This window comes from Berghia stephanieae, chromosome 2 (genome assembly GCF_034508935.2).
Source record: "Berghia stephanieae isolate SIO BIC M18660-M18661 chromosome 2, UCSD_Bste_1.3, whole genome shotgun sequence".
Taxonomy (NCBI): domain Eukaryota; kingdom Metazoa; phylum Mollusca; class Gastropoda; order Nudibranchia; family Aeolidiidae; genus Berghia; species Berghia stephanieae.
Genome location: NC_088361.1, coordinates 13,306,572 through 13,319,767, shown reverse-complemented (window position 1 = coordinate 13,319,767; position 13,196 = coordinate 13,306,572). Strand labels below are relative to the sequence as shown.

The window sequence follows — 13,196 nt, the reverse complement described above, 5'->3', positions numbered from 1 at the left end:
CGCGAGATGCTGGTTTTGAGGCAGCAGTGAGATCACAGATTCTCTCTGTAAAATTGACAAAAAATTTCAATAGAAAAATATAAATAACTCTGGAACCGTAGGTTGTAGAGAAACAAATAAGGTATCAAATTTTTTGTTTTTTCAAGTCCCATCCACCTGACTGAGTCAAATCAAGATATTTTGAGTTTGAAAATTTTATCAAAGTGCCTACACCGTTTATAAGCAAATTCCTCGGGTATCAAACAAAGCGCGCTTTTACGCAAATTCTGATAGTTTATGCAATCAATATCCCTTCTACAATATAAAATACCCTCTCCTCTCTGAGTTGCATAACTGAGTAGGTTGCAGGCAAGCTGTCATTGGTCATTCACCAGTAAAAAGTCTTTCTTTTTTTTGTCTTTCGGATTTGCAGTTCCTTTTTCTGGTTTAGACCAATCCTCTCCTGTAACATTATGCGACAGACATGCGACTCCGGATAGGCTGTTCACAGAAGACAAAAAAATCAGTCACCAGGGGCCACTCATAAACTTCTGAAACCCAGAGTTAAAACGACCCTTCGACAGAACTTTTTTACACACAGAGTTATTAAACGTTGGAACGCATTGCCAGCAAATGTCATTGAAGCGCCGAGCATCAATGCTTTCAAGAATAGATTAGATGCTGTGATGGAAAGTTATATGCATAGTGTAGAAGTGCCTCCCACCCAAAATAGCTATGATCAAAAGATCAGTAGAGAAAGTGTAGTGTAGGATAGCCCCTGATCACAAGATCAGGTAGGGAAATGCATTAGATCAGTTGTGACCAAGACATTCAGTGACTGGAAAGACTCGGCAACAGGCCAGTGGCCTAATCAAGCGACGTCGTTACCTTCTATTCTATAATTCTAATTGTCTGGATAAACTCATAATTTATGCACTTTTCAATCACTGTGAACTGGTTTTGAGGAAGGAAGCAGTGACTGTCTGTTTCCTTGTTGTGGATAGACGTACTTAGAGTCCACTTGGGATAAGGGAAACAGTGATGATCAAGTTAGCAAGTTTTAGGCCGGCTTTGAGGTACTACCGCAAACTCTGGGACCCAAATAATTTTTGGGTTTAGGGAGGGGGGAAACTTTTAAAAAAAATAAATTTGGGGGGTTTGGGAGGGGGGAAACTTTTTTTTTTTTTTTTTTAAAGTCTCTCCCCTCCCAAACCCCCTACTAGAATTTAAAAAAAAAAAAGTTTCCCCCCTCCCAAACCCCCAAAATTACTTGGATCCCCGAGTTTGCAGTAGTACCGGCTTTGATTAGGTGTAATGAATTGGGCAGATATTTTAACAAGATGAAGTTTTTCATTGATAATCAATTTCTTCTCTTAACAATTTTCTTCCATGTCGTTGTACATTTACACATATAATTTAACATGTACACATTTACAAATCATGTGAAAAGTGTATTTTATTTATTATTTGAGATTTATTTATATAGCACAATTTCCACTAAACAGGCTCAAATTGCTTTACAAGGGTTCCCTAGCCAACAGATACACTCAACATGTAGGACAAGACATGACATGACAGCTGTTTGGCGGTTACAATTTTTTTTGGACAGAGTCAATGCTGGTAATGACAAGACACTCATTTTACACCCGAGTACGGTGAGAGAACAAATAAATTAATGATTTCAAGCACCTGGTTTCAACAACACCCAAGAAGAACCTGGACATGGCAATCACCAGGGGACAGAGCAAGGAACCAGATAGACTTTATAGCAGTATCATCAAGATTCAGAAATGGCATATTAAATTGCAAAACCTACCCAGGCGCCAATGTAGACAGTGACCATGTCCCAGTTGTTTGTACAGTAAGGATAAAGTTTAAAGCTATTCAGAGAACAGCTGGTAGAATAAAGAGGGATTACAGGTTATGCAAAGACAATGGCATACAAACAAAAATGAGAGAAGAATTTGAAAGTGCACTCATGATACAAAGCCAAAGTGAACCTGATAACGAAAAATGTGAAAAACAATTTGATATATTCCAAAAGTGTGTCAAAGCAACTGCAGAAAAGCATTTACCAATAGCTCAAATAAACAGCAAAAAGGAATGGATGACAAATGAAATTCTAAACCTATTTGAAGAAAGACGAAAATGCAACAGAGGGTCTGCAGAATACCAAACATTGAACAACCACATTAAATCCAAATGCATCGAGGCACACGAGAACTATCTAGACTGGAAATGCTGCGAAATCGAAAGAGAATACAAACCCAACCCCCAACAAGCTCACCAAAGAATAAAAGAACTATCAGGGAAAAGGAAAAGCAAAGCAGCAGGAAGTTGTATCCAGAACAAACAAGGGGAACTGCTATTTGAAGAACAACATATAGAAAGCCGATGGGTAGAATACATAGGTGAACTGTACAATGATCCAAATAGAAATGAACCACCACTGCAATTCAAAGAACCATTAAGCGGACCAAAAATCACCAAAAGTGAAATTGAACATGTCATGGAACGAATGAGGGATGGTAAAGCAACAGGCCCTGATGAAATATCTGTAGAGGTATTAAAAAGCCTAGGAGATCTAGCAATTGATGAACTTCACATATTATTCAACAATGTATACAACACTGGGAAAATTCCAGAAGATCTCTGTAACTCTATTTTCATAGCAATACCAAAGAAAGCAGGTGCAGTCAGATGCGAAAATTTTAGAACTATAAGTTTAATAAGCCACATCAACAAAATACTGTTGCGTATAATTATCAACAGGCTAAGAAATAAGATTAACCCCGAAATCGCAGAAGAACAATATGGATTCCAACCTGACAGAGGGACAAGGAACGCAATATACCTCCTCCGTGTTTTAAGTGAAAGAGCTATACAGGTTCAGACCCCACTATACCTCTGTTTTGTCGACTACAAAAAAGCTTTTGATAGAGTATGCCACGAAGAAATACTAAAACAACTGCACTCCATTGGCGCTGATGAGAAAGACCTCAGACTCATGCAAACATTATACTACACCCAGCAGGCATCTATCAAAATCGGAAACTCTACAGGAAATTCCATTCCTATTAAGAAAGGAGTCCATCAAGGGTATGTTGCCTCACCAGATCTGTTTAATCTATACCAAGAAACAATCATGAGGGGCATAACTAATATGGAGGGAATAAAAGTAGGAGGTCACAACATAAATAATATAAGATACGCAGACGATACGGTACTTGTTGCAACATCAGAAATCCAACTTCAAAAGATTGTTGACAAAGTGGTAGTAGATAGTGAAGCCAAGGGAATGGAAGTGAATATCATCAAAACGGAATGCATGGTAATACAGAAAAACCCTGAAAACAACAACACCTGCAATATAACGATTCACGGCGAGCAACTTACCAACGTAGAAAGTTTTAAATACCTAGGTTCAATAGTGACAACAGGTGGAAGATGTAACCGAGACATACGAGCAAGAATAACTCAAGCCAAACAGGCCTTCATGGACCTGGGAAACATTTTGAAAAACAAACAGATGTCGTTCAGGATTAGATTCCGAGTCTTGAAGTGCTACGTGTGGCCAATCTTGTTATACAGATGCGAAAGCTGGACTACAAATGCAGAAACACAAAAGAACATTGAAGCTTTTGAAATGTGGTGTTTGAGAAGGATGCAGAGAATATCGTATACTGCACACAAAACGAACGAAGAAGTGCTAAAACAAACATACCAACAAAGGAAACTAATGCCCTTAATAGCGGATCGACAACTATCCTTTTTCGGACACATAGTAAGGAAAGATAAGAATGAATACCTGGCAAGTTGTGGAAAAATACCTGGTAAACGCGCCCGGGGGAGACAAAGAAAAACACTCATAGACCAACTGAAGGGCTTCACCAACCTAACAATCCAAGAGCTTTTTGAAAAAGCAAGAGACAGGGAGGAATGGAGAGAGATAATTCATGCAGTATCCGAAGCCTGGACCAGGCATGGAACCTAGAAGAAGAAGACGGTGAGAGAATGCGAGTAAATAGCCAAAAGAGTCCAAGGACTCAACTATGCACCGCTCTGAGCAGGACTCAAACCCAGGATCTTCTGATCTGAAGGCGAGTGTCATTCCACAAGACCACAAAGCTGCACTAGTGGAACACTAATAAAACTAGAGTTTTGATAAATATTAATTGTTTATTTTTTCTCTTTTCCCCAGGCAACATCTAAACTGTTGGTAAATTATCCAAAGAAACAAAGGGACCAGATCCTGGACTATTTATTCAAGGTGAATTGGATTTAATACAGGATTGTTAATTCATTAATTAGAATAAAACATAAGAAGTCTCACAGAGCCATTAGGCCCACGGAGCAGGAGATTATCCTCGTTTCTATTTTCGTCAAACAGACAATTGCATCTGTTTGCTAACCTCTGGATAGTACACTAGACTCTCATGATCTCCACTAGATCTAACTGTCAGACCAAGCTACCCAATCACTGCTGGATGGGCTGGGAGGGGGTGGGGTCAATTAAATTGATTATCAACTTTTCACAACTCCTCATAGTCCTCAAAATGACAATCTGACAGTCATCATGCCTATGCTCAATTTTAAATAATAATGTCAGTACCATATTGCACTTGTCTGGATGGGGTTCCTGACCTCCCATAGTGGACAGGGAGGCACTCTCTGTGTCTTCTGTCCCCCTATAATATCTGTTTTCCAACATGCTTTCTGTTTTTGTCTTGGGATGAGATTACTTGCTTTTGTCCTGGCCCTAGCCGGATAGCCTAGCTGGAAGGGAAACAGTCAAATGCATAGTTTTGGGAGATGATATTTTTTTGTCTTGTCAATCATCTCTCTTTTATGCACTGTATTATGTTTTGTTTTCATATTATATATGATTTGTAAACATTTTAGTGTATTCCACTTAGTTGGGACCTGTGCTTTTGTCTGGAAGAGACTTTTAGGTGATTTCTACTAAATACTTTGATAGTGTGCTCTTGGAATCTACATATGTTTCCTATTTGAACCAATTCCCCTCTGTCTTACTTTTTCTTGGGTGCTTTAGTTGTAATTCTAGAATTTTGACTATTTTCTTCCTTATATGGTCATTTTTATAATTATTAGGAGCGTCCTTATACTTCAACTCTTTTTGTTGAGCTTAGAGAAATAACACTTCTCAGGTATAACTTCTAAAATAATGTTTTGAAGACTAAATTCTAAGTGATTTTTCTTTCCTTTTCACCTTCCACATTTAGCCCAACTTTGGTGCTTCACTTCAAATTTTCAAGGTGGAAATAGGAGGAGATGCACAGAGTACAGGTGAGTAGATGATGTATAGATTTCTGGCGATGTGCAATGTAAACTGTTAAAACCAAAAGCAGTGTAGCCCAAAAGAACAAAACACAACCAAAATATAAATAAACTTGAAAGAGATAAGAAATACTGTCTTTTACTTTCTTTATAATTGATGGTTTGTCCATAACTAAGCATTAACCAATCAGAATATTTCCTACCATTTACCCCGTTCCGTCCCCTTGACTATTTATTTCTTGTTAACGAAAAGGCCTCAGCTACCCCTAGTACATGCCAAACACCCAAATAGGTCAGGCCCATTTAGTGAGTATTTCTCACATTATTTTGACACAATGATAAAGGAATAGAATCGCAATGCTTGACAACACCACATTTTTTTCAATCATCTTTGTTAAATTTGTGAGTGGTGCTCAGGATCTGTGGGTTGTTTGCTCCGGGTGATAGGCAAGTACTTTATGTGGCTATGGGTCTTTGGATCATGGTCATCCTTTGATTTCAGGGGCAAAATAACCCATCCCCTCCCCCGAAATGCCTCCATTTTTTATTTTTTTTATAGTCCAACAATAGAAATAACAGTTATTTGCTTGTCCTTGGCGTGATGTGCGGATGGTTTCATCATCATCATCATCATCATCATCATCATCTTCTTCTTCTTCTTCTTCTTTTCTTCTTCAAGTATGATAAATAAAATTTTCTTTCAGATGGCACGGAAGCATCTCACATGCACAACAGTTGGGATGAAAATTATAACAGGGGATACGAATGGTGGCTTATGAAAGAGGCAAAGCTAGTAAGTCCATTTCTTGTTGTCGTTTGTATATGGAAACTTTTTTCATTTCCAACGCGCATTTAAAGTCCTTCAGAGCCATTCAGCCCATGGAGCTTATCTCAGTTTCTATAGCGTGAAACGGAAATAGAAATTGCTTGCTATCCTTTTGATAGGACGCTAGTCTATCGCCAAATCTAACAGTCTCAGGTACTCGTTCACTGCTGGGTGGACAGAGGGTTCAGTAAAAAATTTCTACAGCACCCAGGTCCCTTTGCATGTCAAGCGAGTGCTCTACCAACTGAGCTATCAGGACCTCCTAAAACACATTAAGTTACAAATATTTAAATTATAACATTTTATTCGAGTCTGTATTTTAGCTAATGAATGCCCAATAAATGTAGAGTTTACCACAAATCATAGAATATTCTATAAAAGGTCATAAATCATAACATATTTGTTTTCTTGGGTCACGCTACTCTAATTTGTTAGATTTAAGCTCTTTGGATTCCAAAGTTTTACTGATAAATTGACACATATAATCAGAATGAATTTTATATATGTGAGGCTGGCTGAGAAAACCTGGGAAGATGCAGCAAGCTTCGTTTGAGTTTTGAGCCAAAATTGAAGATAAAGTGTTTCTCATCATAGCAACAAATTTTACTATTTAAAAAAATCATAACTTGGGTTCTAATAGACATAGAAAGAAAATTTAAAGTGGTGAACGATCAGAGAGATGTGGTCTACACCACTGCATACATAACTCAATTTATGAAATTTGCGCATCTTTCCGGGTTTTCTCAGCCAGCTTGCTTCACATATGATATGACTTTATTACATTTTTTTTTTTCAGCGAAACCCCAACATTATATTGTATGGATTGCCATGGGGTTTTCCAGGTTGGATCGGACAAGGGACTCGCTCTCCATATGCCAATGTGAATGTTACAGCTGATTATGTTGTCAGGTGGATTAATGGGGCCAAAAAGTACCATAATCTCACCATTGATTTTGTTGGGGTAAGAATATGAATCTTACAACTGATTATATTGCCAGGTGGATTAATGGGACCAAAAAGTACCATAATCTCACCATTGATTTTGTTGGGGTAAGATTATGAATCTTACAACTGATTATGTTGCCAAGTGGATTAATGGGACCAAAAAGTACCATAATCCACTATTGATTCTGTCGAGGTAAGGATGTGAATGTTACAGCCAACTATGCTGCCAGGTGGATTAATGGGGCCAAAAAATACAATAATCTCACCATTGATTTTGTTGGGGTAAGACTGCGTTAATTCTTCTTCTTCTTTTTATAATTTTTACTTCATATATAAATTACTGTCATTGTCCACAGACACCTATTGAAAGAGGAAGGAAAAAATCAGAAAAAAACGACACAAATTGTTTTAAATGCTGAGAACTTTCCAATCATTTAAAATTGGTAATTTCAGAACACTTGTATCAGAAGATATTATCCTTTCAAAAGCTTATTTAAAAAACACACTAATTTCATAGAAATTTGGTCGTACTGTTGGATGGTTTATAACATGGTTAGTGTTACGTTACACTGTTGTATGTCAAATTTTGAGTCTTAAATTAAACGAAGTGACTATTCTCACCCTCCGGATGCTAGTCTTCATAATAGTACACCCCCCGGATGCTAGTCTTCATAATAGTAGTCCACAATTGTTGTATGTTTAATCCAAAGGTTGTAATGCAGTAATTTGTTAAGTTTCTTGTCACAAGTTGCACAATTAAAAAAAAAAAAATCAATCAAATCCAAATCGCAAAAAGCCGGCGACGTTTTTTTTGGTAATCCAATTGGCCCGGGGGGGGGGGGGGGGGGGGGGGGGGGGGGGGGGGGGGGGGGGGGGGTGAGAATAGAGGCAGCCTAAATTAAATGCTGAGTGTTACATTTCATGATTACAAATCTGGATGAAAACAAATACTTTGATAGGGACAATTGCTCATAAAAATTATTGTTGTTTTTTGTTTCTTCTTTATCCATTGCAGATCTGGAATGAGAAACACTATGATATAACCTACATTAAGGTATGTGTATGATTGTCAACAAATCGGTCTAAGATTCAGTATGCTATGATTACCTTTCTCACAATTCATCAAGTTTGTGAGATAGAGGTATAATCATATGTAATTATTTGAGTATAACGTTAAGATCCCAAACGAATTTTACAATGGTACTTTTGATAAAAAGTCAGACATATAGATATAGGATTATAATATGTGTGTTGGCCAAGGAAAACATACCAAATGTCGTCGTAGTTCCTCCCCCCCCCCCCCCCCCCCTCCCCTATGGAATTTGAGTTTATGTTTGTTTTTTTTCAATCTACAATCATCCCTGATCATAGTGGTCTTTAAATTTTGTCAATACTAGTTATTGAGATATGATTAGTTAAACGTAGCTGGGTACAAAAATCTTTTGAGAAAATTAGCTTTAAAGTTAAAACATAATTTATTGTAATCAACATAAAAATAACAGAATCAGCAACATGAAATCATTTTTAAAAAGTATATGGGTATTAAAAAGCTAACAGTGTAGGGAAATATTGCCAAAAGTAATGATACCAAACATGCCACGTTTTCAATGCTAAATCATACGGCTATGTGGTCTTGTGGTATGACACTTGCTTTTGGATCGGAAGGTCCTGGTTTCGAGCCTCGCTCAGCGCATAGTTGAGTTCTTGGAAAAGGCTCTTTACTCACATTATCGCACTGTACTCAGGTGTAAAAATGAGTACCTGGCCGTTAACAGAAAAAATTGTAATATCGCCTATCAGGCGTCATGTTTCGTTCTACATGTTACGTGTTGCTGTTGGCCAGGGACCCCTTGTAAGGTGCTTTGAGCACGTTTAGTGGATATTGCACGATATAAAAGCTCAATTTAAAAAAAAAAAATCATGAGTCGAATTAGATCGGGAAAAAATGCATTTTTCTGTCAAATTTTACGCAAATTTTTAAGCAATATCTCGTCTACTTACCCATTAAAAAAAAAATAAAGACACAACATACAAGAGAATGCTTTTGAGAAATGAAAGATGAATGGTTTAACTATGTTTAAAAAAAAAAAAAGAAATATCATTTTGACCACAGAATGCCAATTTTACTTTTATAACCCTCTAGCTTGAAACTAGGTTCAGTGATATTTGGTATGTTTTCCTTGGCCAGCACACATATATTAATTAAAAACCTTTCAGAAATTAATTGAGAGATAATATAAATTGGCCTTTTTTTCTCTCATCTACTTTCAAGACACTTCGTGACTTATTAGACAAGAGAGGTTTCGAGAATACTAAAATCATCGCGGCTGATGGTAAATGGCAGATTGCAGAGGACATGTTGAAAGACTCTGGGCTGACCAAAGCCATTTATGGAATCGGGTAAGTCATTGTAACTGGCTTGTTTATGGTGGTAAACTTTAGTAAATGATAACAGTATTTTCTTTTATATAGTGGGCTAACTGTCCTGATAACAAGGTTGCTAATTTTCTGTACATTTACAGAATTCAGTATTTGATAAACTCTCAGTATATTTTCCAATCACCTTCTAAATGGAAGAAAAAGGTGAGTTCATAATGTCCTTTTACTGGAGTCCAATGCCCTGAAAGGGGTCGGTTTATATGTTTGCGTGAAAGTTCAGTAAATTTTTGCCTCTAGAATTAGCAACCCTGTGATAAAATGTGAGATAGAGGTATAATCGAAGAAAAAGGTAAGTTTATAATGTCTTTTTGCTGGAGTCCAATGCCCTGAAAGGGGTCGGTTTATATGTTTGCGTGAAAGTTCAGTAAATTTTTGCCCCTAGAATTAGCAACCCTGTGCTAAAATCAAGACTCCCTCCTGGGTGGGGTTACTGACCTCCCATTGTGGGCAGAGAGGTACTTACTGTGTCTTCTATCCCCCTATATGTTTTCCAACTTGCTTTTTGTCTTTGTCTTGGAATGAGATTACTTGGTTTTGTCCTGGCCCTGGTCGGATACCCTGGCTGAGAGGGAAACAGTCAAATGTATAGATAGTTTTGGGATATGGTATTTTCTTCCTTGTAAATCATCTCTATTTTATGCACTGTATTATGTTTTGTATACACATTATATATGATTTGTAAACACATTTGAGTGTGTTCCTCTTAGTAGGGACCGGTGCTTGTGTCTGGATGAGACTTTTAGGTGATCTCAAACTAAATACTTTGATAGTGTGCTCTTGGAATCTACATCTGTTTCCTATTTGAAGTGCTGTAAAACCTTAATAATAAAAACAAAACAAGACTGTCCCAATTTGGTAAAAAAAATGCAAAAATTTACTATTTATATGTATGGAAGTGTTCGTTGCCCGTCCCAGGATTGTGCTTTTTTGATAAGCCAATTAAAACAAGGAACAGAAAAAAAGCTCTAAATTTAGATTATATTATACAATAGTCCACATATACTGCTGTTTTGGGTCATGGGGGCCCCGATAGCTCAGTTGGTAGAGCACTCGTTTCACATGCAAAGGAGCCAAGATCGATCCTGGGTGCAGTTGAGATTATTATTTTCTTTTCTGACCCCCCCTGTCCATCCAGCAGCGATTGGGTTGCTGGGTCTGTTAGATCTGTTGGAAAGTACTATGCGAGACAAGCGTCCTATCCAAAGGGTAGCAAGCAATTGCTATTGTCCATTTCACGCAATAGAAACCGGAATAAACTCATGGGCCGTATGGCTCTGAAGGACTCCTTTTTTTTGGTTTGTTTTGGTCATGATGGTATTGTGCACTTTGAAAAGTTGGCCGTTACAGTTTTATGTTTTGCCTTTCATCCAGAGAGTTCATAAATGCGATCTCATACACTAAAATTTAAAACAACCCAAATCCCCCGCCCCCAAAAATAAAACCAAAAAAAAATCATGACGGTGATGCATTTCACACAGATAAAACATTTTTAAAAAGGACTATTTAGACATGAATGTATGTTTTAATAGGGCTTGTACGAAAAAGGGTGATTAATAGATATTTATTCTTTCTCACTAGTATCATTGCCTTCTATTGAAGAAGTGTATATAATTCTATGCAGTTGATTTTGTATGTGGGATGGGGGGGGGGGGGGGGTTAGATTCAACAATGCCCATATTAATTAAATTAAACATTTAATTAAACATTTGATTTGACATTTGTCACAGCTGTCACTACCCTGGAACTACAAGCAGCAAATCGGCTGTAACGACAGGAAAGCCTCTATGGTCATCTGAGGACTACAGCACCTACAACGACCTGCAGGGAGGTGGATGTTGGGCCAGGGTAAGGGGTCATTTCGTTTTATTTCAAAACTTACGCTTTTATATAGTGCAATATCCACTAAATGTGCACAAAGCACTTTAAGGGTCTAAAATGGCTTTACGCGCAGTATCCATAGTGCTCAAGGCTTACAGGCCTGATCACGCAACACGTAACATGTAGAAGGAAACATGACGTCTGGTAGGCGATATTACAATTATTTTCTGACAGAGACAATGCTGTCAACGGCCAGGTACTCATTTTACACCTGAGTACGGTGAGAGAATGTGAGTAAAGAGCCTTTTCCAAGGACTCAACTATGCACCGAGAAAGGCTCGAACCCAGGACCTTCCGATCTGAAAGTGAGTGTCATACCACAAGACCACATAGCTGCAGCCAACAGAATCACATAGGATGGGACTTGATGCCTTTTAGACAATATTACATTTTTGTCCGGACAGGAACAATGCTGTTAACGTCCAGGTTTTCATTTTACACCTGGGTATGGTGAGAGAATGTAAATAAAGAGACTTTTCCCAAGGACTCAATTATTGTCAGAGTGGGACTTGAATCCAGGACTTTCCAGTCTGAAGGCGAGTGTCATACCACTAGACCACATAATCTTTGTTTGCTCAATTTTGTTGTATAAAGAAAATCATTCCCCTGTTTTTTCTTTGATTGTTGAACAGTCATGGATTTTCTCAGGCGTCAATTAGTGCTAGACCAAAGATAATGGCATGTACTATGTGCAGCTATGTGGTTTTGTGGTATGACACTCGCTTTGGGATCGGAAGTCCTGGGTTCGAGCCTCGCTCGGCGCATCGTTGAGTCCTTGGAAAAGACTCTTTACTCACATTCTCTCACTGTTTTCAGGTGTAAAATGAGTACCTGGCCGTTAACAGCGTTGTCTCTGTCGGAAAAAATTGTAAAATTGCCTTACAAGCATCATGTCTCGTTTTATATAATACGTGTTGCTGTTGACCAGGGACCCTTTGTAAAGCGCTTTTTAAAAAAGCACAATTTAGTGGATATTGCACTATATAAAAGCTCAATTAATTACTATTAATGGACTTTTGTGACAGTTACAGTGAGTATCGTTAGTAACTAGAAAGGTGACGATTAGTGCAGTCTCATATTTTTCAAGCCTTAGTCTTATATTCTAGGGTAATGCACTTAACACATGTTGTCTTCACTCAGGTGCAAATGAATAGATGGCTTTAAGCTCTGGAAAAACATGTACTAAAATATTTTGGCCAGAAAACTCGTCCTTCAAATATCGATCTATTTAAGTTTTCTGACCAAATTTTAAAATATGTACCTTTACAGTTATCTGGTTAAATGTGTACCTGTATATGTTCTTCATCCTCAGATTTTGAACCAGAACTATGTGAATGGACTAATGACTGCGTAAGTATAGTTATATCTACATGTACTGTATCAATGACATCATCCTTTGTCCATTCCCCTTTGTCTTACTTTTTCTTGTGTGCTTTCATTTGTAAATCTAACATTTTTTTGGCTATTCTATTTTCTGTCTTTTTACTGACGTTGAAATGACCTAAATGTGTGGCAAGCAACGTAAAAACCATTGAAATAAAAACACCCAAATATACCAGTGTCAAGATTTTGAGTTCAAAGCATTAAAAGAAATGTTACATGGGCCTGAGGGTAACAGCTTTATTCAAAGGAAAGCTTTTAGTGACTGAATCATTTAGTCCAACATTGATACGGCTGAAATTTTGAAAAAGAAAATAAAGGATGGGAAGGAAGAGTTTTATCGTAGCCTGAAAATGTTTTGCCTTCCACTGGAATAAAGTGATTGTTTTTCAAAAAGTAATAACTAGCACAGAATGAAAGTTTATAAAATATATATGTGATAGCTTTTTTT

The 13,196-nt window shown here is 37.5% G+C and overlaps 1 protein-coding gene across 2 annotated transcripts in view; it reads left to right on the top strand.

Annotated features, from left to right (window-relative positions):
* LOC144964363 (galactocerebrosidase-like) overlaps positions 1-13,196 on the top strand; it is a 31,750-nt gene that overhangs the window by 1,054 nt on the left and 17,500 nt on the right. For both annotated transcript variants that reach the window (XM_078898524.1, XM_078898523.1), the window contains exons 2-9: positions 4,181-4,249; positions 5,223-5,286; positions 5,982-6,070; positions 6,900-7,064; positions 8,064-8,102; positions 9,321-9,448; positions 11,215-11,332; positions 12,678-12,715. In XM_078898524.1, coding sequence (XP_078754650.1) covers positions 4,181-4,249; positions 5,223-5,286; positions 5,982-6,070; positions 6,900-7,064; positions 8,064-8,102; positions 9,321-9,448; positions 11,215-11,332; positions 12,678-12,715 — 710 coding nt within the window. The remainder of the gene's footprint in view (positions 1-4,180; positions 4,250-5,222; positions 5,287-5,981; positions 6,071-6,899; positions 7,065-8,063; positions 8,103-9,320; positions 9,449-11,214; positions 11,333-12,677; positions 12,716-13,196) is intronic.